Source organism: Falco cherrug, chromosome 2 (genome assembly GCF_023634085.1).
Source record: "Falco cherrug isolate bFalChe1 chromosome 2, bFalChe1.pri, whole genome shotgun sequence".
NCBI lineage: Eukaryota > Metazoa > Chordata > Aves > Falconiformes > Falconidae > Falco > Falco cherrug.
This window is the reverse complement of record NC_073698.1, coordinates 115,261,596-115,288,226: the sequence shown is the minus strand read 5'-3', so window position 1 is coordinate 115,288,226 and position 26,631 is coordinate 115,261,596. Positions and strand designations below refer to the sequence as shown.

At 38.9% G+C, this 26,631-nt stretch overlaps 1 protein-coding gene across 2 annotated transcripts in view; it reads left to right on the top strand.

Moving 5' to 3' along the window:
• EPHA6 (EPH receptor A6) overlaps positions 1-26,631 on the top strand; it is a 513,385-nt gene that overhangs the window by 333,342 nt on the left and 153,412 nt on the right. For both annotated transcript variants that reach the window (XM_055703220.1, XM_055703219.1), the window contains exon 6: positions 22,008-22,132. In XM_055703220.1, the coding sequence (XP_055559195.1) occupies positions 22,008-22,132 (125 nt within the window). The remainder of the gene's footprint in view (positions 1-22,007; positions 22,133-26,631) is intronic.

Below are 26,631 nucleotides of genomic sequence, written 5' to 3'. Positions count from 1 at the left end.
ATACGTGGGAATGGTTGCCTTTGAAATGGTATGTGAGATGGACGTATGGAGGGAAAAAAAAGGAAATACTTTGGCACTCTGAAATTAACATTTTGCAGAAAAACATATTAATATTAGAAACTGGATTTGTCCACCACAAAAGCTAAGTGTTGCAAGACAGAGATAAACAATGACAAAGAATGAGGGAAGAAAAACAAAATAAGGCTGGATATGTCCAGCAATGACTCGAGCTCTTATCAGTTGTGACAGCCATGCAGTCCACGCATTGTGTGCCATTTTAAAAAACAATAAAGCCTCCAGTGAGTGTATCTGCTGACTGATTGATACTCCTGAAGGCCCCACAGTACCTGAATTTAGTAAAAGTGGGTCAGCACAGTGATGTACACAGCACACAGATAAAAATAGTTTGTTAAATGAACATGTTATCTCAGCACTTTAGATTGTAAGAAGCAGTTCTTATCAGAGATTTATAGGTGACCACTCATAAATAAATAAATTTGATGCCAGATCTTGAAGAAACAGGATGACAAGAAAATGAGCAAGAGAAATTTACTCTGCTTTTCATAATTACTGGGTGTTCTGCAACCTTGCAGGGTAAGTGTTATTAGTTACATTATTAAATGTACCCAATAAATCATTTTCTCACGGTTTCTCTTCTGCATTTTGAAGACAAAAACCTGTATTTTTTCATATTTTTCAGGACAATTAATGAGGGTGTTTTGGAAGCTATTGGACAATATTTCAAAGTAGAGTTACTTGAATCCATTATCCTGAATTATTCCTGACAAAAAGGTTGACATCTATTTGCAGATAAAATGTTTGCAAATAACAATATTGCTACTGATCTCCAGTTCAACTTTATCTTTTTCATTCTGTGACATTTACTAGATTAGCAGTTTTGAGACCATAGGTTGAAGGCGATATGAACAGTACCCATCATTTTCCTATATGGAAATAGGGTATTTATTCAACTATTTTATCAGCATCTCTACACGAAATTCCAACACAAAAATACAAGGTGAACAGCCCTAACTTACCTGTTTTCTGAGATTTTTCTTGACCAATTCAAGCAGTTAAATATAAATCTTAATTCCTGAGATTTCACTTTTTTTTTCTTCCACATTTACTGTTCAACGTGATGCTCACTCTTCATCAGAGAAAGGTAAAAGACTTTTTTTACATTCTTGCTTTAAGACATTTCTGCTATTGCTTCAAAAATGAACAGTAAAAAGTTTCTTGATGTTGTAACATACACCATCACATCATACATTTGTTAAACAAAAAGTCTTGCTGTGCAGAACAGAATTGTCTGAAATGCTGGTGAGGGCATGTTGAATAGAGGCTTTTCTTTAAGGGTCCTCCCTGGAAAGAGGCCTGGGATTTGGAAGCAGGGCATGAAGGGGTCAGAAAAGCATCCTCTGAAGGGATGGGCAGGTCATGTATCCCCTTATTCCCTGGAAGAGGTCAGTGGGGCAGTGTGCCACAGGTGCAAGGCAGTGCTGCAGAGGGCTGAGCTAATTCCTGGAACTTTCTTCTGCTTAGGGCAGATATTCCTTTGGCAGGACGTCTGACTTTCTGCTAAATGAAATTGAAAGAGGTCTTGGAACGAGAATTCCTTAATGAATGCCCTGTTGTCTCCATCTCACGTAGACGTACCTCTCTCCTACCTGGAGAGGACACCGCTTCCCTTCTAGCTCACTGGGAAATCACTTGAAAACTATGAAGGCTGTGACGGTGGCTCCTTGGCAGGCAGCAGTTGATAAAGGTCATGAACTATCTTGAATAAAATATTGCTGGTTCCTAGGGGAATTAACAAATTCGCGGTTTCGTTAACTGTGTCCATCTAATATTTGTCTTTGTTCATGAATGTCAGGACAGCCAAATAAAAAGCAGCAAACATTCCAATGCTACCAAACCCTATAAACTGTTGAGCAAGTTACGCTCTTTTTTGATAAATTTTTGCCAGACTGTAATTCAATGGAGAGTTATGAAAGTAAAAGGTAAATGAAAATAGAACACTAATGTGATTTAAAACTAAGTAAGGCAGCTGTCTTTCATCATTCTGTCAAATGGGGCAGAAACACAGTTCTGTGAATGTACAAACACATTGTATGCAGTTTCTGGCAATCGCCTGTCTTAAAATGAATGGCAGCAGCAGCAGCATACTTCACACGTGAAATACATTAGACACGGCAATTGAGTCATTGTAACTTAAGGTAGCAGGTTCTAATTGTGAATTGTTATCTGTAAGAAAACAAAGATGGCCTTTGGGATGGAGCTGAAAGATGAGGTGTCAGAGAAAGAGCTCCATCCTGGCACATACTATGGTTTCTCCTCAAGGGTGGTAATTTGAAGTAATGAGTAGTCCTTGTTGAATGACCTTGTACATCTGCTACACTGCCTATTCAATCTGCAACTCACTTTCCATCAATTGCACTTCTAGTACAATTAAATGTGCCATCATAAAGCCCTAAAAATGAACAACACAATCTCCGCATATGTTCATAGCTATTTAGCCTGGGACTGGGAGGGTGGCAGAAGTCCATCTTAAACCTTCTGTTCATGCCAAAGTGCAATTTGTTGATTGAAAGATGCTAGCTGATAGAGCTGGAAGAGGATGGCAGGATTTGCTTAGCATGCACAGAAGCACACACAAAATTATTTGAGATTAGAATGTGTGCTTGAGCCAACTTGCTGCTAAGAGGCCACCTGGATGGTGGCATGAAGAACAAACTGCCCTTTCCCTCCCCACTCCCCCCACCCCATCCCAGGCAATTTGAAATCCTTTACAGCATAGCATGAATAGAAATGGGCTGCCACGTTGGCAACAAAGAGACGTGCCTGTTTTGTCAGAATAACATTATCGAAGTAAGAATATTTTGGGTAGTTTTTGTTTTCACATGAGTTCTGGTAAAGCCAGTCTTTTTATATATGTACAGATTTATCATTCGGTACATGTTACAAAGAACTTAATCTTCTCTAAGGAAAAGTGGACTACACTGTCTTGCAAGAGGATTTATGAGGACAGCGAGTCATGCCACAGAATGATTTGGAGGGATTTCCCTGGGGCTGCTGGGTGGAAATGCAGGGAGACACTTGAGGTGCCGTTCCTCCTGGAGGCACTTGCCAGCCCATTGTCACCTGTCATCACCTTACCACCAGGGGTTTGCCCACAGCAGAGGAGCAGGTACCCATCTCCTCCTGGTCCCCTTTCACACTCCCTGTGCTTTCTACAGCCATGCCTTGGAAATGGGGAGATTCACCTACCTGGAGTCTTGCACGACCCAGGGAAGAAGTTGTGATAGCAGTGGAGAATATGTAATATATTTGAACAACAAATAAATGAACAGCATTTAGAAGGTTGTATTGCTCTTCAAAAATGGGGAAAAAAATAAGAACAGATCAGCATCGGTGCTATACAGCAATTACTAGGAGGTGTAGAAGTCTGAAACCCTTAGCTATAGGGGAGAAAAACCCACTCCGGTTTTGCACACAGCCCTACACTCTTTAGACAATAGACTGCTTTTTCTTTGGAACTACCATGAAACAGAGCTGAAAGGCGTGGATGCTACTGATTCCCAAGTTGTTCTTAACATTTTTTTAAGTACCAAATTTAGGAATAGTTTCAGCATTTTTGTAGAGACAAATAAAGGAGCAGTGTAAATTTTCTGCACTGAAATCTATCTAAAATTCCTCCGTGTCTCTGCATTTTGGCTGCAGTTCATTGCTCAGAATCGGTTTTCAAAATTATTTAAATGTGAAGTAGCTGATTATGATTGCGTTAAGGCCAAATTCTGCTGTGTAACAATGGAGTCGTTTCATTTCATTTGCCTTTAAACGTTGAAAAAACTTACTTTGAATCAGTGGGTAAAAAAAGTAACAGAGTAAAATATTTCTGCTGATTGCAATGTACCGTGAAGAACTATTAAAATTTTCTTGCCTTTTTTCTGTGTTTTAATGTAGTTTGATATATTTGAAACTTAATTTACAGGATTTGGGTTTTTTATTGATGATACTGATCAGAGCATAAAAGCAAACTTTTTGTATCTATATGATTTTTTTGCATTATGGTAGAAGAACATGAAAATTTCATGTACTGAAGAAGGATCTGTTTCAAACTGTCTTTTGGAATAGTGGCTGTTAGGATAAATTGCCCACTTTTGTAACAGAAGTCTTAGAATCTCAGTATAATTGGGTGAGCTGCTCTGGAAAGTTTAACTTAAAGATCACATGCATTTCTTCCTATAGGTAGCTTTAAGGAAAGCTGACTCTGTGTAGTCACTCTAAACATGCAGAGGCTAATGTCGCTGTTCCAAATTCTAATTAGTTATCTGTGACCTGATCTGCAAAGAAGCTGGGCAGCCGTAACTCCATCTGGATGCTGTGAGAGCTTAGCACATTTAGAAATCCAGGCTATGTATGACCAAATACGTGTATTTCAAAATGAGTAGTAATTTACATTTAATCTTTAATTGTGACAGGTTATACCTTTGGTTGTAAGGCTCTGCAGGTGCTATATGAACAGCTTTCCCCGCAATGAAGGGAGCCTGGACCCCAGCCATTCTATTTGAAAGGTATTTTCACTGTAATGTGCAGAGAGACCAATATCCAGCTGCTTCTGGTTAGAGCAATGCGTCCGACACTGAGTTAGTCCAAACTGATCCCAACGGTAACCCACACTGCTTATGCATTATTTAGGATACAAATGGTCTCAGATCATTTCAAGTAATTTTATTAATGTTGCTACATATCCCAAACACTGGGCCAGCCTTCTAGGAGTGAAAAAAACACAATTTATGTCTTCAATTAGGAAATAATCTCTTCTTTTCCCTTCTGTTCCTTCCTTAATTCCTCATCTCTTGGCTTCAAGCCTTTGAGAAAGGGACCTTTTCCTCCTACCCGCACTTTTCTTGCTAGATCATAAATAATGGATCATAATTGAGCACTCTGCAGCACTTTATTGGCTGCCAGTGTCATCTCCAGTATTTATCTTGTCTACACTTTACTTCAGTGTTTCCAAATGCAGTAAATCTGAGACTCAGACCTGGTAACAGTCTAATCTTTATGATCTCATTGACTAAGAATTCAGATATACAATCTCAGTTTTCCTTCTATCATATCTTAAGAGCTTCCTTTTACCGTGTTCTAAATTGAGCAAGACTAAATTTATTCTGTCTCAGGAGTAAGATTCTTAGTTTAGTCTGATTTTGAAAATCCCCCTCACTCATCAAATGTCTCATTTGCAGTGTTTGTGGTGAAGCCAACATGTGGAGTTCCAGGATTAATTTGAATTCTCCAGGGTGGCTATAATCAGCCACCCTTGATCATTGTGATGTATAAAATCTGTGGGATTTTAGTACATCATTTTGATAAGAGGGGGGTTTAATTCTTTAGAAAATGTACTCTGCCTGTGTGTCAGGTACATATTAAAAAAAAACCTGTGCTCCAGGATGAACTTATGTGTTCTCTAGCATCCAAATCTTTGTCATTCTGACATTGTGTATCATGCAGAGAGAAAGTAGAAAACTTATAGATGTAAACATAGCCAGACTGGTTAGAGGTGTTCCATTAAGATTATAATTACTCTTCATTTTTAACTACACAAAGTCTGTTTTGATTGGAAAGTTTTTGCTTTCCATTTAAGAAACAAAAGTTTGAAAACCGAAGTTTGGCTGTGATCAGAGTTGTAATTTTCTCATGTCAGTGTCTTCTTCTGTCTCCATCAGACGGTATCTCACATCAATCACAGCTGCCTGATGTCCCAAGGATTAGTTGCCTCCTTTACAACTAGAGGAGGAAACTATGGTGCATGTAGGAAATCTGGTAAAGGAACAAAGTCATGATGCACCTGAACAGCAACTCATATGAAACACTAGAGGCATTCCCAAAATAAAATATTTAGGGTTATGGGCTGAGTTGTATAAGTTTTTTGTTCTTTTTACCCCAAAATTTAAATGGATAATTACAATGAAAACAAACTTTTATTTTCTGCTGGTATTTTCCCTGGGAGGAAAAACACCCTTGACTTCAAGGATGTTACGAGACAGAAAGGGACCAGGATGGCTTCTAGGTAGGAAACCTAAAGAGAGAAGTATTTTCTGCATGCTATTACTGGCCATTTTGACAACATGTCACGTTTACCCAGATACCCTTAAAAGGGTCAAAATAAGCCACATGGAAAGAAAAATAACTAGAGTTTTGTAGCCAAATCAGTTCTGTTTCCTTGGGTTGCTCACCTGGTTGGTCTTACCAATAGCATATGTTTGTTCACATTGTTAAGCCATACAGTTTTGTATTGTAGATTGACACACTGAGATAAATAAGCACTGATTCATACATGAACTTATTTTTTAAGCAAGTGATGACTAGTATAGTTGTTAGATAACAATCATAGACTTTGAACTATACCTGTTTTAAATTTTTTTTCCATTATTTATTCACAGCAACAAATGTTTCAAGGAGTAACTAATATGAGTTTCTACAAGTGTTAAGGATAGATATGCTTGTAATAAAAAATCTGTTAGGAAAATGAAAGCAAAAGTTGAAAATAAAAGTACTTGGGCGCTGCAAACAGAAGTGAAAATACATTCTTAAAATTAACTTCAAAAAATGTCTCTCTAAGAAACCTGTATAATTTTAAATTTTTTTTGTCAAAATTCTGGTTTTCATCTTGTGGGGTTTTTTTCTTATAGCACCATGGTTGCCTCCCACCTCTGAAGTAATGCATGTGCTTTCACAAGCATGCAGTGGACTTCAAGTTCAGACCTTACATGTTCTCCGTCTAAAAACTTTTCAGTAAATTGGTAAAGCTTGACTGGAGCCATCTGGTATACCTCTGTGTTTATACTACTGTTGTTTCTTATCACTAGGTAAGAAAACTCAGTTTAAACTTCCAAAGCAGTTTTTTGTCTGTCTTTATTTCCCATTGTGTGATAGTAATAGAAAATGGGGGGGCAGGAGGGATGTTTTGTTTTGATTTTTTACATGCTGAGTCATCTCTCCATTCTGAAAACAGTTTGCAATAAATGTACGTTCAGACATGATGACAAAAAATGTAATGTGTTGGAAAGCCATCTGGGAGCTGCCTATTTTTATGCATTTTTAAGCAGGCAGACCTAAAACCAATCCCTGGAGAGCCTTGTTTTCTGGACAGCTTAGACAAAAAGGCAGTTCCGACACAGGTGATCCATTGGGCTAGTGTGGGTACGGTGTATGAACGCCTGTAGGCAATGGCACGTCAGCCAGTGATGCGGCTGACAGCCTGATGTGCCACCTGTGTCTCTCCGCCTGTGGATGCTTACTCACCTGCCGCCAAAGCGACCGTCGGTAGCTTTCAGTGCACAGGCAAGGCAGGACTCAAGCTCATGTCTCTGATTCAGTTGCAACATGCCTCAGCCCCTTTGCAGCCAGAACACAGATGAGGCAGTTTCAATCTCTACGTATTTTCAGTTTGATCAGTAGCCAAAACGTGCTTCTTATTTTTTGGCTTGTGGAAGAAGACTAGTTATCCCTTATTTTATCTACTGCAGGATATAGATAGTAAATATTCAAGATGCTATGATTTACATCCAGACTAAATGTGCTATGCAAACTTCATTAAGTGATAAAATCTTTTCACATGAGTTTTTCTACCCAGTCCCAACTGTACTGAATGAAATAGTTGCTGTTTTGATAGTGATGATACTTAAGACAGTGCTGAGGTCTTTAACCAGGAAAGCCATGTTAAGGAATATAGCTCATACTTAAAGAAGGTAATGTCTAAGCCACTCTGAGACTTATGAAAAGAGATCATTCCAGTGGTGTATTAATTTCATCACCTACTTTGTGTGATTATAAAAATCAACAGGCAATGCAGATGTCTCTTGGATGATCCGCTCACATAGATAGGCTAATATTTCAGCTTACACCTCTTTTGGTACAATTAACTCCCTGCAGACATTCCACAGTTTTCATTGCAGTGCTTCCCTCCATAGGACCTTTCCCTCCTTTGCTGCTGCTGCCATAGTCCTGATGTTTTGAAGTCTCTTTGTTCCTGCATTTCCCCTCACTCCATGCATATCCTGCACCCTTCACTCATCCTCAGTCCCAGAACATGGATAACAAATGGTGCAGGGAGGACTCCTCCTGTTCCTGAGCATTCCAGAGCACTTTGTCTACCAATTAGTCTGCCCCAGGCCAGAGAAACAAAATAAACCTCCCCCAGGGAGCCAGCCAAATGCATGCGCCCATTGTCAAGAAATTCCCACATTTTGCTAGCCTGTCCACCTAGCAGATTACCTTCTGGCTGACTAGCTGGCTGTTCCCAACTGCCTGACTATGGGGGTAGTGTAGTAAACTATGGGAGCTGACCAGCAAGTGAGGACTGACAATGAACACTGACAAACTCAGAGCTCTTACAGTTAGAGGAGTTCATTTTCAGAGCGGTTGACTCCTCTCTTGTCAGCCGGAGCCAATGAATTAATTATCAAAACAGCCTTTCTTCCTCAAGATTTTATGTGTTCAGCCAAAGTGGAAATTTTGAAAGGACATTTCAGGTGAAGATCGACTTGCATGAGCAGTTACAAACCCAGTCACAATGTATCTGAAAACACACAGCATGAGTAGTTAAGTCAACAGCACAAATACTTGGTGATCATGATCATTAATGAAGCATAGATAATTCTGATTTATGGCAGAGTTAGCATGATGTCTCAGAAAATTAATGCCATTGATATAGGTTCCTCAAAATGATAACAAGTATATTTTAGGGTGAAAACCTGTAATACGTAAATAGCCCGTTTGTCTTTATTAATTCTTTTCCATAAGGTTATTGGCACAGAATTATTCTGTGCAAGCAGAATAATATTTTTAGAAAACTATTATAAAGTTATTCTGTATGATTTATTTTGTTGATCTTTTTAAACTTCCTTTTTGATGACATTTTACAAACCTTTGTTTTCTGAACAGTATATAAAGAACTAGTAGATCTGGAGCGCACACATCTGAATCTGTCAGGACCCTTTCAGAGCTGCGCTAGGATAGTATCTTCTAGATGGCATTCAAGGAATTGCTACATGTGTGGAGGCTATATTTTTTTCATATATCAAGGATTCCCTTAGTAGTTGCCGTGTTTTGGTGGTTGCTTTGCACGGGTTTCACCATATGTTTGAGTACAGAGGGACTTGAGATGATTGCCTGTTGTAAAATATTGTAAGATGAATGTGACATTGCCAATTACTGAGACACATCTGAATTAGGGATCTTACTGTTTGGTTTTGTTTGTTTGTTTGCCAAATAATTTTGAATACCCTTTGTGAACATGCCAGTTTCTCAAACTTTCCAACCAAACTCACCTCACAATTGAATCATGACATGAAATGTGATATTGGGCAAAGAGAATTATTTAAAATACTTAAGGAGGATTAGAAATAAGAAGATTTACTTAACGATAAGAGTAAAAGAGGCTGGACAATATTTTGCTTATTAGAACATTATTTTGTGGATTGTTCCAATGTAACAATATTGAAATTGTGCAATACCAATGTCTAACCCCGATGGTGCTTAAAACTCATGTATACCTAAATCAGCTGTCAAACTAAAAGGTGTCATAGTTCTCAAATTCTGCTTTTGTGCACGCTTTGGATTGCCTCTGTTTTGACAGTGTTAAAGAGCTTGGACACGTAGCATAGTTTAACTCTATTTCTCATTCTAAGGATCAGGCACTTTAAAAGTTAGACCCTGAAGCGCTCAGCTCCACATCACTAATGTGCTCTGTGGATATGAGCCATTAGTTCTTACAAGCAGCTACCTAAGCTGCATAGCTGGGGGTTTTCTCTCTGTAAAATTTCTGCAGTGCACGAGACTATTCAGGGATAGATAGAAGCTTATTCCAGAGGAGAGCTGTATGTAACAAACTTGCCTTTCTGCTTGGGACTGAGTCAAACAGAAGGCTTTCTCATCAGAGAGTACTTCTGAATTTCAAAAGGTTAATCTAGTTCATTATTGTTTCTCTGACAATAAGCAACAAGGGACACGGACGGAAGGAAATCAGGAAAGTATCAATGGATACTTCTCCTTATGTACTTCTCCAGATGCCAGCAGTGTTCAGTAACATGTTAGTTAGTAAGGCACATCTCCGTTTCTTGCCTGAATATCTTTCATCTTCCTATCTTTTTGGAGGCCACAGAATTTTTACAGTCCTCTTTAGAAAATGAACAGTGTAAACTCTACATGTGTCCTCAAGTCAACTAGGCTTTGTCCCTTGCACAAGAAGAGGTTGTGAAGGGAAGGACAGCAGTGCTCAGCTTCCCTCCTTAAACCTTCCTGCTTTTCTGGTCTGTAGGAAACACCTTTGTTGTACTGGCTTGACAGAGAGGTAGGAGATGAAGAAAAGACTTGGGGAAAAAACCTACAAGGGCAGAGTTCAGCACACAGAATGTTGAAGAACACAAAAACTGGTTAAGGCAGTGCCAAGAAAAAGAAGAGAAATACCAAAAAGGCATAGTGAATGATCTCTGAGAATTCAGAGGCTCTTGCTAAGAGGGTAGTCATCAGATAATTAATTTCCTGGAAATAAAAGACAGGCTCCTTAAGCTAAGTGATGCACTCATCTGGAACTGTGAATACTCAGGTTTCTTTCTTACCTGGATCTCTGTCAGAAGATTGCCTATCAGTGCATGGGGATGGATGTGTGTAGTAAATATAAAGCCACGAGCTTCAGGGCACCGACTAACTGGTAGCTACTAGTTGAACAAGCTTCCCTTTTGAAACAGAATTCCGTAATTGCCCAGGATTCCACAAACCTTCCTTTGAAACATCTTTTACCACCTATCATCTGATCTCTAGGATGCTCTATGTTCCTGGTGTTTTAATTTTTATACAACTCAGAAAGATGAGAACTCTTTAGCCTCCCAATGGTTCTTTAACTCTGGGGAGTTTTGTCTCTGTGAATAAAAGAGACTCAATCTTTTTGAAAGAGAAGACAAAGACATTTATTTTTCAAACACATTTAATATCATTGTAACATATTTTCAGAATATATGAGTACAGTAGTCCAAGAAGAGCCACTGCCTCTTCTGAACCTCAGATCCCAGACATAACAGAAGGCAGAGGTGAGATAGACCATCCAACCACTCCACCTGGCTGCTGTTTGCTTTTAGGGTTGATTTGCCCTGATGCCTTCAAGTGTGATTGCTTCTATCCCTCACCTTGAGAGCCTGTCCTCAGACTCACAGGTGTGCAAACATCCCTGTGATCTAAGTAATAGAAGACATAAATGTTTTCTCACTACACCATGTGTTCCCTGGTATTTAATCTATGGTTTCTCGATAACTTGACAGTGCTCCTTCTATTCATTAATTCTCTCCTCCTGTCATTCACAGAAAGCAGGAGAATTACTACAACTTACCTTTGTAGACTGCCATTATTTGCACTAAGCACTACGCATCACCTTTACTTAACCTCACCTCACGAGTCTCCTATTAATTTCTTTTCCAGTTCTTTATATCTTTCCATTGTATTTCCAGCACAGCATAATCCTGGCTCAGTATCTTCTCCAAAGAGTTAACTAGGCTGAGCTAATTCAGATGTATTAGTTCCAGTGTAGAAGCAAGCTGGCCAACTCAGATATGTCTATGCAACACTGTGTTGTGTCATATAGATACACCCAACTGGAAAAGCCACTTTATTTAGGATGTTGGCATATCTAAAATAGCTCTTGCATTGCTCTAGAGGTCATCTTTGAAGAAGCTCCATGGCTGATTTTGCACTAAGCTTCTGTGCTAATAGTAGTGATGCATGTAATGAATGCTGTGGCTGAAACTAGGGTCTACGTTTGACCCAGTGGCACCCACCTCAAAGTTCAGCATCTAAACAGGCAGCTCCAGTGTGCCACTGGTGCCACCCTAAGATGGTGTCTGTGGCAGGTGTCATAAATTGCCCTTTGGAGTTGCCTGTGTCCTTCTGACAAGACAGCTTGCCAAAACTAAACCCCAGATTTTAAATTATTTGAATCAAGTAAAATTAATTCCACCCTACCTGACTAAAAACTGAACACCGAACATACCTTTGACAGCAACAGTGCTTTTCAGTGATCCATGTACATCAAGTACAAACCATTGACTTACTGGCCTTCTAGAAGTATTTCACATTGTCTCTATGCCAGAGCTTAAAATGGTGTGCTTTTCTGTCCACAGGCCTACATATTAAAGATTTAAAAGATACCTGACCCTATGTAAAACAGAGATAGACTAAACCATAGCATTTGTTGTTATCTAATGATTCTTTGTAATGAACAGATGGGAGCATATCTTTGGAATCTTTTTAGCATTTATATAATATATGATATAATTTTGTTTGTAGCATCACTGGGACAATTAATTGATGAAGGCATATTTATTTAGCATCACTGTGATTTATAAAATGCTTTGTCAAAATCAACATTTGTGCGGGAATTGTCCAAAGATGTACATTTTAAGTCAGTATCCGATGTGCCTCCATGCACTCTACAGATACCACTCAAAATGCTGAAGCACAGTAGCTCTGACATTCCCTGCACACGCCAACAGCTTTTACAGAAGGTTCACGGAAGTTCAAATAAAATATTCATGACTTTCTTGTCAGAAGAAAAACTTCTTTCAGACCTCTAAAGTACTGTTTGACAGAAAATGACCTACAGTCTGATGTAGTCTTGTATTTTGATATAAACAAGATCAGGAGCGATTTGCTGAAATGAGCGTACATTGTAGGTTTGTCTTTGTTACATGGCAGGATGAGTAGCAATTAATGGAGTGAAAAGATTGCAGATTTCCTAGTGCTTTTTAACCTGCTTATTTCATTTCCAAACTTCTGAGATCAATTTAGCAGCAGGAAGTTCTGCAGAGCAATTTGGTTCCAGTTGACCCTGGAGGGGTTGTTGCTGAATGAGACTTAGTTACAGCTCTGTTTCCATAATGACACCTTGCTGCAATAAATGATGCCTCCTTAACCTCAAGTTGTATTTCCAGTAAATTTATAGCAATTCCCAAGTTACATTAGGAGGTTGAAAACAAAGTTCTCCGGAGAAATGTGTCACCACAGGTTGTCCCCGCATCACAGGCCACCTAGCAGTGCTGGCACGGTATTTATAACTACATAACACATTGGCTGGAACACATCTTTTTTCATGCTGATTAACATCATTACAGCAGCAATCTGAATCTGCTGATAAACCAGTTTCTCCCACCTCCTTCTCTTTTAGCACCATGTTTCCTAAAAAGGATATTATAAGCCATTCAGCCTTCATTTTTAAGAGGAATCCTGCATGTCTGGAATATTTCCCCCAGGAAAGCACACACACCACCTTCAAATGGGATGTTCCACCAGCCGACAGTCGGTGACTTGCCACAACGTTTGGGTCAGGAGGAACAGGGAACAGTACAAGACATAACGTTTGAGCTTCTGAAAGCAGGGAATCTGCTGGCTAAGAACATCGCATTCTGTTAGTTCTGCTGTGGGTACCACAACAGGGTTGATAATTGTCATAAGAGACGATAGGAAGGGATTTGCCTGGGGGGCCTCCCGCACCCTCCCCTGTGCCATCAAGTACTCTGTTGCTTGATCCAGAACAAAATGCCTGGAAGAAGCGAACAGAGCGCAGGGTGTTTTTTTCCCCAGTTACCACGCTCTTGCTGTGCCATTCAGCCGCAGGGGTTGTTGCTACCTGATGTGAGCTGATACGCCGGTGCCACACAACCGGTGTGTTGTCTTCTGCCAAAGCAGGACAGGGAAGCTCTGAGCTGGGGAGAGCTGTTCCCTCAGGAATCGCAGGGACCTAGTAGGTCTTTAAGCCACTTACTGTGTCCTGCTGCTTCAACAGTAAAAGGCAATGGAAGGGAGCCAAGAATCTGCTTATTCTGATGCAGATCCCATTGGTTGTCAGAGGGCATTGATTTGAGGTGATTTCCACTTACGTGACAGGCAACCTTTTTCAGTTTTGCAGATCTGTTTTTGTTTGCACGTGATTCCTGGAGTCCCACCCTTCCACTAAACTTGTCTGAACTGGATTTGTTCCGCTTGCTTTGGAAATACAGAGCATATGGAGTAACTCCTTCAAACGTTATATATATATATATATATATAAAACATTTGGGGGGGGGGGTGTCAGCTAGTTTTTTAAAGAAGCATTATTAAAGTATTTTAAATTGATCACTGTATTATAAATTATGCCAAATATCTCACCATACATTTTAGCTGAGGGATTTGCACATACACTTTGTCAGAGAGAACAGAACATACACACACCCTGACTGACGGCTGATAAGGCTTTCTTTTCTAAAATTGCTTTTAAGTATCTTGTGCTATAATCTTTTTTGAAGAATCAGGGACTGAGCAGTCCTGGTAGAACTAAAGATCTAGGAATGCTTTTGTCTCAAGCTTGCAAAATACTGATTTGCAGCACATTCTCCAACTGAAAGAAAATCCGTAGTGTTGCAAAATCGTCTGGGTGAGTATTTAACTGTCTTCTTATGTAAGATCAACAACAAATGAGAGGGAAATTAAGCAACAAGGAATAAAGAGTTGCATTATGGAACATTGTAGGAAAAAAATTATGTTGAAACCACATTTAGCCTGGAGGAAATTTGGGGATTGCATCTATGATGACCTTTAGCCCACCACACTGCAGCAGAATCTGTTTTTTGGTAATGGTATTAGGTTCACTTGGCTTTCATCCACCTTTTCTGAGCAAGCAAAGAAAATCTGCAAGGGGAAAGAATTTAAAATGGAGGGAGAAATTATAATTATAGCTTGCTGGAGGCCTATTTTTCAATGAATGAAGTGCTTCAAAAGAAGCATACTGTTACGCTGCCTTTTGAATGCAAACCTTTAGGGAACTAGTGTAAGAAAATAAAGTAAAAACATTATTTTTCACCCAAAGTTACTAATTTGCAAGCTCTAATGACTTTTCAGGAAAACTCGAGCCTCAACTTTGAACTCCAAGGTTAGTGTCAGTAATAGTATCCCCTCCAAGCATTGTAACTGTGAATTACCACTAAAGTGATTAGGAAGGTAAGAGACTCTCTTTTGTGAAGAATCAAGTATCTTATCTAGTCACTGTGCTAATTGTAAACAGCCTTGTATGGTAAGAAAAAGAATTCTTACTGAATTCAGCATAAACCCAAAGATGTTGCAGCCATGTGGACATCTTTAATATAAAGAGATATGGGTTATGAACTGGGCTTTTTAATAAGAGTTTAATTTATGTTCATATTTCCATGATTTTTTCCATGTAAACTTGCGCTTAGTTTTTAGTCTTTCATATAGACACACACACACTTCTAACATTAAAGTTCTCACATACTGTACATAATGGAAGGTATTGACATTCCCAGTGTACGTTAGGATAGCTGTCCTGGTTTTGGCTGGGACAGAGTTCATTTGCTTGCTGGTAGCTGGTGCAGCGCTGTGGTTTGGATTTAGTATGAGAACAATGTTGATAACACGCTGATGGTTTAGTCCTTGCTGAGTAGCGCTTACTCTAAATCCAGGAGTTTTTGGTTTCCCAGGCTTGTCCAGCAAGCAGGGGCACAAGAGGTCGGGAGGGGACACAGCCAGGACAGATGACCGGAACTGGCCAAAGGGATGTTCCATACCATATGGTGTCATGCTGGGTGTATAAGCTGGGGGGGCGGGGGGTGACTGGGGGCTGCTGATCGCTTCTTGGGGACTGGCTGGGCATTGGTCAGAGGGTGATGAGCAACTGTATTGTGCATCACTTGGTGTTTTTTTCCCTTGGGTTTCACTCCTCTCTCTCCCTCTCTTCATTATTATTATTGTTGTTGTTGTTGTCGTAATGTTTACTTTATTTCAATTACTAAACTTTTCTTATCTCAACCCATGGGTTTATATTTTTTTCTGATTCCCTCCCCATCCCATCGGGGAAGACAGAGAAGGGGGAAGTGAGCAAGTGTCTGTGTAGTACTCGAGTTGTCACTGGGGTTAACCATGACAATAACACAGTCAGAAGAAAATCTCTGGAGCACAACCAGAAAAGAATACAAACATAAGTCTCCTGAATCCATAGCACATTCCTTGCCCATAAAATAGTGTCTCTTCCCTTATCCTACAAAGATAGCAACAGAAAGATTTAACAAGCAAACACAAAAGGAAAAAAGGATGAAAGGCATCTCTGCTGGAGGAGTACTAATCGTATTGCAGGAATGAGGAGTGCTGTAGGTGATAGGCAGCACAACTACAGCCTTGTCAGCTGACCGGTAATACGTGTCACGCGTGGCGTTACTGATGGAGGTTGAAGTCTTCTGGCTTCTTAGCTTCCCTGGCAAATCCTTCCTTGGTAAATAGCTCAAATGCTAATAATACTGGCGGTGTTATCATTGATCAAGAAATGTTGTTTCATTACTTCCCGTTCTGTTACTGGAGCAAAATGGCTCCCCTAAGAAAACATCTTTTTATTGCTTATTACCTTTTTCACAGACTCTCTAGAACCAAAAGTAAAATCACTGTTTTTCTTACTGTGCCCTGAAATATTTTTTTCAAGCTTGGGATCATGAATAAAATTGCAGACTTCATTTATTGCTATGTATAATACAAAATCATACTCAGTGCCCAATAGTATAGAAATTCTAATATAGTTACAGAACCTAGACTGGTGAAACACTGTACAAATATAATAACATTTTCTGGTATAGAAAAAGGTGCGAAGGTTGTTTTTAGCACCCAGAAAAACACTTGAAAATTGGATCTCAGTACAGATCTGTGTTAACAATTATAAATACTACATATGTATGATTTGACAAAATTTGACAGTGTGGTTTTTGTTGGGTTTTTTTGTTTTTTTTTTAGTTATAGCTGTATTTATTAAAAGAAACGGAAATTTAGACCAGTTTTTCCTTTTCAATATCCGTAGTTTCCAAAAGAACTTTCTAGGATTACAATTAAGCAAAAGGAGAAAACATTTGAAAGTAAATGTACTTATACCATATTCTGCTTCATTAATTTCCTAAACCGGTTGTTGAATGGCTTTTGGGTGATGAGATACCCATGGCTTCCATAGTGGCACATTACTGTGTGATTTAATTCATGCCATTAATATGTGATATAAGCTTGAAAAAGTCTTTTTCTCTTAATGAACAGAAAAGCAGTCGTCTTTTTTTTCTGGCCAACAGAGACATGAAACCCAAGTCAACATAAATTAGTCCTCACAGCACTGGTATTTATTCCACCCTCAAGTATCCTTCCCTTAATGAAGGAAGTTTTTCCCCAACAAAAGTCTGCAGGATGTTAAAGCAGATTTCCTCCTCCGACTGTGTTGTATGAAACTAGAAGGGATCAATGAATGAGTTTTCAAAGAGAAGCAAGGTTGCTGAGGGGGCCTCAATCAGTATTTTTCCCCCAGCTGCAGTTGGGAAGTCGCTGAGGTAGGAGAGAAAGAAGAGGGAGGGGGCTGGATTCTGTCATCTATTGGGAAGCCCCTGCTCAGAAAACATGATAAAGCCCTTTATTTTGGTGACTGTGGTCTTTCCTGTACTTTGAAGCAAGCAGAGGTCTCCAGGAAAGAATAACATGCAGTTACACGATTCAGATTATTACTGGCAATGGTAGAGGTATAGAAACATCTAACTAAATTAAACCAAGTTATCCTAAATGACAGTATTTTACCCACTGAGACCCACAGCCTTCTCATGAGGATGGTGTCCAAAAGAGGGAAGCTGCAGTCCTCACCACACCATGTGCCCAGTTCAGACCCCCCTTCCACTCTCTCCTCTCCAAATTGGTATCTGCTGGCACTTCGTTGGCTTTGGCCAAACAGACAGAACACAGCAGGGAAGAGGAACACAGTGATGCAGCTGTTCCTGTTTGTTGGATGGTAATTTTTTTTAACAAGAAAGTGATTGTGCATACCTGGTAGGGTTCTGCCAGCCAGTAAAAGGGCACTGACCTGTCATGGTTTCTTCTCACCAAAGTAGTAAAATTTGAGATGAGATACCAGAGGGGTAGAGCACTCCGTGTAGAGACAGCCATCAAATGAGCTTTTGTCATCAGCTACTGTTCGGTCTGAAGCTTCTTCATAGTGAATGGGCACCATATCAAAGTTTTTCAACCCTGAAAACCAGGGGGGAAATGCTGGCAATTCTTTGCTGTCTTTCGACAGCGTGGAACAAGAAATAGGAAAATTTGAAAATGGACTAAAGGAAAAAAGCTTCAGAAACCCTACAGGTCACCTGTTTTGAAATCAGATGCTTTCATATAATAGAAGTCAACTTCAGAAGAAGAGAAAGTCTCTTGAGAAATGACACCGGAATCCAATCATCAATTAAAAGACACATTTTTCTGTCCTTCGTGTAGTGTATGAGAAAAGGGATTCTGAAAAAAAGAGAAGCCAAACAGATTTAGAATAAAATAAGCTTACTGTGAATTAAGGAATGAACTTCCATTATTCAATACAAATTTGAAAAGACAAAGAAACTTATCAGACTAAACTAAATCAGGAGTTCACAGCGCTGTAGATGACTCATCATAATTCAAGAAATCTATAACGGTGTGGCGGAAAACATAGAGAGCAGATGGTGCAAAGAATCCTCAGTACAAAACGGAGATCTGCGCTGAGCTTAAGAGCCAGAAGCCATTCTTCAGCCTAGTACCAACGGCAAGAAAGTGCTGCCATTAAAGTGATTAAAAGCCATGCTGTGCTTCTAAGCATTTTTTCCCAAATAGTTTCATTGGGTAACCAAATTAGAGCTCTCCTGCAGCTACTGGATTTGAAACAACTAATTAAAAGAACTTCCCATTGATTCATCATAGGAACATTAGAGCAGTCTTTATAAATGGGCAAATAAGATTTACCTATCTTACAATTTTCCAGTTAAAAAGAGCTTTAACAATAAATGGATAGGATCTTTAGGGAATAAATAACTTCTGCTCTAGTGAGCAACTGTTATAAGAAGCTGAAATATCTCCGTACAAAGTATTGCTTTTGGTAGCACTTCACAATAACTAAAGAAATAGAAACTGAGCTAGCTGCAGGTTTTAATTACTTGGGTTTATTTGACTGTTTATTTGTACAATAAATTTCTGATTGAAATCCTTTTCCCAAAACTCATTATTTCCTCTGAGATGTCAATAGATAACCATTGTATGACAAATACAGGCTTATCCTTCTGAACATATAAGAAATGGACAATGTTGGCTCTTTTGTGGCTTTTTGTTCAAAAGTACACAAAAGTACACTTTTCCTTTTTTGTTTTCTTTTTTTGCCCAGTACCCTAGTACAAACACAAATATGCTTTTTATATTCACTGTCCTATGTCTACACCTCCGCATTTTGATTTAGAGGATTGGCACAGCGCTACAGGGGTGATGTGAGGGTTTCAGCTTCAAGTGCAGGTGAAGCACAGCTGGTTTAGGAGAGGGCTAAAGTAATTTTCTTTCATTAATTTGCTGCTGAGTTGTTTCCCAGGAAGAAAGCTTGGGTTATTTCTTACACTGAACTTTTGAGAGGATCTTCGGATGTGCCAGGACTGTGTTTTGACATGCGCTTCCTCAAATGGCAGAGTTACTGCAGTGAGCTTAGACTGAAAACCTGCATAAATTGCTGTATAAATCTGGAATTCGGAACCCAAAGAAAAATGCACAACATGCAGCACATATGCAAAGCTTATAAAGGTTAGATCATAATTTAAAGAAGTGTAATAGCACTAATCTATATTTTAAAAACCTAGAAAGGCCAAGAATGTAATTGTATCTACAGTTTAAACTGCTGTTTTCTGTAAATCAACCTCAGTCATTTCCCAGGGATTTGGTTGTCTGACCAGTGAACCCCCAAACACAGTGAGACAAAGCCATGATGTGCTGGGGAAGGTGGCCCAGCTGATGTCCATCACCCATGAGCAGGTACTCAGGGTATCCTAGATGTATCTGAAAGGTTGCTATAGCTCCCTCAACCCGCCTGTAAATCACAGCAAATAACAGTGAATGAATCAAAACAACAAATGGTAAACAAATTTATATAAGCAATACCCTGGTAGGCCTTCGATCACTGTTTAGCAAATACAAATCCATGTTTGCTAGCTTCTTTTTCCCTTTAAGCAGATCTATCTTTGTTGCCTGCTTGAGTAGCTGATTTTACCCCAGATATTACAAGAGCTCAGCTTCACCCTCAACTTCAATAGTAAAAATTTCATTTTAACTGAGGGAGTGGTTATACATACCCAGCGATAAACTTTTGGCCCAAAATCTATGACTGCTTTTCATTTATTTATTTGTATTTTGTACTATTCAGGTACTCTACATTATGCTTTTTAAGGACTTTTAAAAATAAGTTAATCCTTTATTGAGCATAGCAGCAATTCTTTTTTTCTCTCATTCCCTTGCAGCAGACCTGTGGTTAGAGTGGCCTAAGTACAGGTGTAGGACAGTTTCCTGTGTGAGCTCTGTTTTGTCCACTTAATGCTTTTGGTAGTTTTTTTTATTTAGTGTTTCATGTTGAGGTGTTGGGTTTTTCACATCAGAGAGGACTGGACTATTATACTACAGAATAGTTATCCACAGGGAGGATTGGCAGTGGATGGAAGTTTATTTTCTCTCTTGGATAAATGCACTGTCACAAAGAAAGAGATTGTTATGTGCATGTCTGTGTGGCAAGTTTCCCTTTTTTCAAAGAAAAACAATCGGGTTTTGTTTTCTTTAGTGTTTCTTTGCATTCTAGAATTTATTTATTGTTTTCATTTCTTAAACTTCTTGAAATATTTACAGGGAAGAAAACTAAGGCTTGAAATTTTGTGACTAGAAGCAGATTCTTATTTCATTTTCCTAGGGAGACTCTTTCATTCAAAAGATTAAAACAGAAGCTGTAAAAATGTGTTATTTTTAGGAGACAGCTCCTTGGAAGTTCAGAAGAGGTTAAGTAAGATTCGTAATAGAGCGGAATGAGGGAGGGTGTGTAATGAATTGATATTTGTTAGTGGAAAGACAAATAGCAAAAGCTATGAATCACTGGAATAACTTTTTTTTTTTTTTTTTTTATGGTAGCTGTTTTGTTCAGCTTTCTCAGTCATCTTCAAGAATGTTGAACAACATGACTGGTTTTGTTGTAAAATTTGGGAAAGCTGCACACCAATAGCATTAAAGCAGCATTAGTACCTGGAGAATATTAGATCTCTTTTGGCATGCTTGACCAGATTAATAACATAAGCTAAGACCATTTCCTAAAATGCGATTTTTGCACCATTTGAAATTACTGCATAGATAACAGTGCGCCTTCTATTTTTAGAAGGGCAGAAAAAGCATTTCTTAAAATTAGTTAACCCCATAACCAAGAGATAATTTGGCTCTGGCGTGCATCCACCCATGCGGGGCCCTTTCCAAAAGCTGCTGGAAGCGGTTCCTACGTGCTGCACTGCAGCAGACCTGCAGTCTCCGTTATAGCAGGTAGGTCTGGGCACACCTTTGCCCCCAGGGTTTGCCCATAGCCCCCTCCCTGCCACTGGCCTCCCCTGACAAGCTGGCTCCTGTGCAGGCAGCTACCTCACCGACCGGCTAAAACACCCTTGCTGCTGCCAGCCCAGCTAGCAGAAATCAACTTCACTGCATCTGGTTTAAGCCGTGTCACTTCATTTTACTCCAAAGAATAAACCCAATGTACATTTTACACAGTTGAATTATAACATTTAATGAAGATTATACAGAATGTAGGATTTACTGTCTCTGAAATGGGGTTCTACCATGGACACGATGTCCTGGGAGCCAGCCTGGTTGTGTGGACCTGGTGGCAGGGACTGGCACAGGCGCCTCTATCTATATTTTTATATATAGCCATTTTCCAGAAGCTGGACTGCACTTCAACAAAGGAGTTACTAGTATGTACTTGAGACGTTAATTCCAGGTTGTATCATCTCCCTGAGAATTGCCATCTGTCATGCTTTTCTGTCTGGAGGTCACTCCAAGTTACCTCGGGTTGGTATCCTAAGACAGTAGTTTGAAAGGATAAACCGTGTGCTTTGTCTTTAACCCTTAGTTATCCTTTTCCCTTTCAGCACCCTCCTTGATAGGTATGGTAAGGAAGGACTGGGCTTCCCAAAACAGCATTGCCCTCTCCTGGCAAGAGCCGGACTTTCCCCATGGAGCAATTCTGGACTACGAGATCAAGTACTATGAGAAAGTAGGTCTCACTTACAGCATCACCCAAAATCAGATCCTAAAGAGCAATATGTTTCATATTTTCAATATTTTTTAAAAATACTCTAAACTTTTCACTTGATCCCACGTGCGATGCTATATAAGTAGACATTTTATTTTGTACTGGTCTTTTGTTGTTTTACTTCTAACTTGTTTAATGACTGTCTTGTTTCACATCAGAATCAAGTTGAGCAGCAAGCAGGCAGTAGATATACCTGTGTTATAGTAACTACATTTATGAACGTGGATAAATGGATCATATGCTTGAAGATATTTTGATTTATGGATTGTAAACACTTCACGACACTGAAACAATTAAGATGAATGTCAATGTCATTTCATTTTGCGGCATTATTTAGCAATAATTCATGCTTAAATCATAGAGTGCACCAGCCTTGTTTAGAGGGTTACAGAAGGTTACACGAGGGAGAGAAACTGCCTGTCATCCATGTCATATTTCTGACATTCTGTCAAAATTAGGTGATTTCACACAAAAGAGGGCAACAACGTGCAATACCAGTAAAGGTACAAGGTGCACACAAGTATGTCTTGTGAAAGCGTGATTTCAAGCCTACTTCTCCCAAAGCCCAAAACATATTTTGTCATTTCCAGTTGGTTATAGAGCCTTGTACCAGTATAAGGTGTAGTGCTAATCAGTGCCTTCATTCCTAAAGACCTAGGAAAATTTTTAAATTTTCTTAACATCTTAAACACTTCCCTGCTAAGTCAGTTCTTGCTGTTTCTCTGTCCCCATCTGAAAGTCACAATGGAACTAATGGATATTAGTTGTGAAAAGACCACAAAGAACAGAAATATAAGCCAAGTAATGAAAGAAATATTTAGGGATGTTAGGCTCTGTAAATAGAATCATAGAATCATTGATCTGAGAGATTTTTTTTCCTTGGCTGCATTGAGATTACGCAGCTTTAATGATGCAGAAAAAAATGGTAAACTGGGAAAAAAAATCCAAACAATTTAAACAGCACACCTAGAGGGAGAAGAGACATCGCTTAGAATATTTGGTAGTCAAAGGAAGGAAACCTTACTTTCCTACAGTAATGGAAGTCCTTCAGGTTTTGATCCATTAGCAAAGAAAGCCACCTTACAACTTGGACTGCCCTTGTTTTGTTTGTTGGTACTAAAACAATAACCAAGTGAATTAAACAAGAGAAACAGTGAGATTTTATTCAAGTGAATAGGAACAATTTCAAAGATCTAAAGCCATTCATACGGATGTTAAATTATAAAGGTTATCTTTATAGAAGTCCTTTATCAACAGATTGATTATCTGCTGATATATCATGTCAAATAGCTCTCCTTAGAGGTGTACATATTACTTACTCTTGTCCATTGTGCCGCAAGACTAAATACACAGGATTCACTGCCCTTTGGTGTATACAGTCTAAACCACTCCTATCTGTTTCTACCAAAAAAGAACCATTTTCTGTTTTCACCTTTTGTAGTACATAAGGAGTTATCCTCGAACTATAATCTTCTCTCCCCTCTTAGCTGTGGGGAGATAAATGCACTACTGGCATCTCTTCCACACTATTCCAGCACTATTCCACAGGCATCACCTTTTTCCTAAATCACTAAATGCTTAGCTCTTGAATACACCTTTTATTAGTAAGTTACAACAGGCATGCTGTCTGGCAGTACTGTGTAACAGGCAGAGTAAGAGACAAGCCAGCAACAGCAGTAAAAAGATCACTTATTTGAGTAGAGGAATAGGTATATAAGAGATTTTCTACAACACTTTTTGAAGACTAGATTCTAGAGTGGAGAGATGAGTCATCTAGTACTGCAAGTCAGTCTGATGATTTGCAGTATTAAATGTGATTTTATAACACTTTAATTATATTTAAATAGCGCTGAAGAAATGTATAACAGTAGCACTTGGTAAATATAGTGGCAAAATACAAATGGGATTTGTATATTGGAAAAAAAAAAAAGGATAGTTCCTAACTCAAAGCCAGAAAATACTAACGTGCACATTAATTCAATTATTAACAGAATCAATTAATCCATTCTTATTCACCTTGGAACTCTCTGTATTAAGTAGCATTGTTTGTGTAATGTCAGGGGTGGATAGGTTAGGCTTCCCACTAACCCTCAAAGAGGGAAATATCAGCATTCACGTTCTCAGCAGCAGTGACAAAATAGAGATGGTGTTACATACCCACAAGAAATGTGATAAAAGTGAAAGAATTGTCTACTAGATTTAGTCCTCTACTGGACAGTAAAAAATGCAGCTGAAGTTCAAGAACACGTTGACTATGAGAAGGTCAGAAATTTTATTAGTGTCTTAAGGAGTCAAGAAAAATGCAGAAAACAATAGTCTTAGGTAATAATAAATGCACTAATTTGTAAAATGGAACATCTTTTTCAGTCCTGTCCTTATTCCTTTTTACTGGTCATTTGTATTTATAAAAGAGGATTTGTTTTGATTTATAAGAAATTGTATTTCTCCATCAAGTACAAACACTCAGTCCCCCAGATTCATCTGATTATATCCGTTTCTTAAATTTGCAAAAGTCTGAAGAACTCTGCAGGATTTTAAAGTTTTACAAGTATTAACTGCTATTTCTTATAAGGTTCCTTGTTGATATTTGCAAAATTGTCAATATGACATTGGGGACCACACTGGGGGAGCATGCTTGCATTTAATTATAACCAGCAGCAACTCTGCAGCTCATAAATGGAAGTAATATCTTGTCATGTACTCCCAAGGTTTCATGAAAGATGTGTAAACGTACAGAAATCAAGTACCTGTCTAATAAGCTACAGTGAGCATTCCACAAAATAGGGCAGTTTCCAACAGTTTCATCAGTAGGACAAATTAGTGACTGAACACAGAACATAGAGATGCATCTTTCCATGCGTATCCAGAACAAGCAGAACAAGGGAAGGAGGCTAAACGGTGCTAAATACGCAAGAAACTTATATTTGCACTCTTGTGCAATACAAATTGCACACAGACAACTACTGAAAGGTAAGCTCTCTCTGTGAAAAATATTCACTTCTTCTGAGAAAAGCTACCAAACAATAAAGAAATAGAGAAAGTAAGTTATACAAGGCTATCGATAAGCTATAAGTATGAAACATTTGAATTTTAAAATATAATAAAGCAGCTCAGTAATTTGTCTATTTTAAAGCACCATCTTCCATATGACCTTTTCTTCAGTGAATTGCTGCAGAACGCTCAGAATCGTAACAAAATATTGTTTGGCTTCCTATCTGACTCTAAAAATGGAAATCTTGAGAAAATAAAAAAATTCATTGTGAGTCAATCAATGGGTTGTACAGATTTTTAGCTTCATATTTCGGAATACACTGGTACATATTTATGTGGTTGGCTGACAAGAGGTCACTTTGTTCTGCAGCTTTTCAGCCCAAAGTGCAGTGAACATAAGCTGACCCAGGACATAATTAGAGAGCTGACTTGGCCTGTGAGGAAGACAAAAATTCCCAGACATTCAGCCCAAGATGCTAGGAGTTTCTGTCACAGTAAAGAGAAAAAGTTTTCCATTGCTTAAATAGTTACGTGATGTAACCAGGGAGAGACTGTCATGAGCCTGAAGTAATACTGTATGTTGTGGCTTGGTAGTTGAAATATCTCATTGCTAGAAGATTATTGATCACTCTGAAAACTATACAGTTAGCAACATTTGTCACCTTAGATGATGAGTCTACACCAACACACAAAGAATCCTTTAAATGTTTGACTTTAGAGATCTAAGGTGTACTCTGAAAAGCATTTCTTGATAGACCTTCTTTGGAGTCCTCATAGATACTAAACATTTGCAAACTGTCGGTTGGTACAGGGTGTCTGCCCTGTTCTGCAGTCTGTTAGCTAGCCATTCTATTTTAAAATCCATTAATATCTTCCACAAATAGCCCAGTACTTTAAAAAAAAAAAAAAAATCTCTTATAGGCAGTATTGTCTTTCCCTATAAAAATCAGATTCCCAGTATGAATAGAAGCTCCGTTTCCTTGCTAAGAGTAATCAACTTTTCTTTTATACTTTAAAACTCTTACTCAGACATTGACCAAAGCTTGTACTTTTTGAAAGATACCAGGCCATTGTAATCTATTTACCACTCTCCAAGAAGCTCACGAGTTCGAGTCAGGTGGAGGAGTGGGATGAGATGTGGCCTTGTCACAGCCTTGTCATGACGCCAAGTCCTTCCGTCACAATTCCCTCATGGGAAGGGAAAAGCAGTCGGCGGTGGATATACACTATGCCGGCAGCACTTCAGGTTGTGCAGCTGAACTGGAAAATGCTTATTCCTCCCCTTTTCCACCCAAACCCTTAAAGTTAATCATCAAAAATTAATGCTCCCAGAGAGCTGTATTAAGCATATCAATCTGTATACTTATCAGCAATTGTATTAAGTTTATTCTCCCATATGGCCCAAATACACCAGCTGGATTATATTTTCTGTTGCGCACAAGATAATATATAATTAGCAGAGGAAGCCT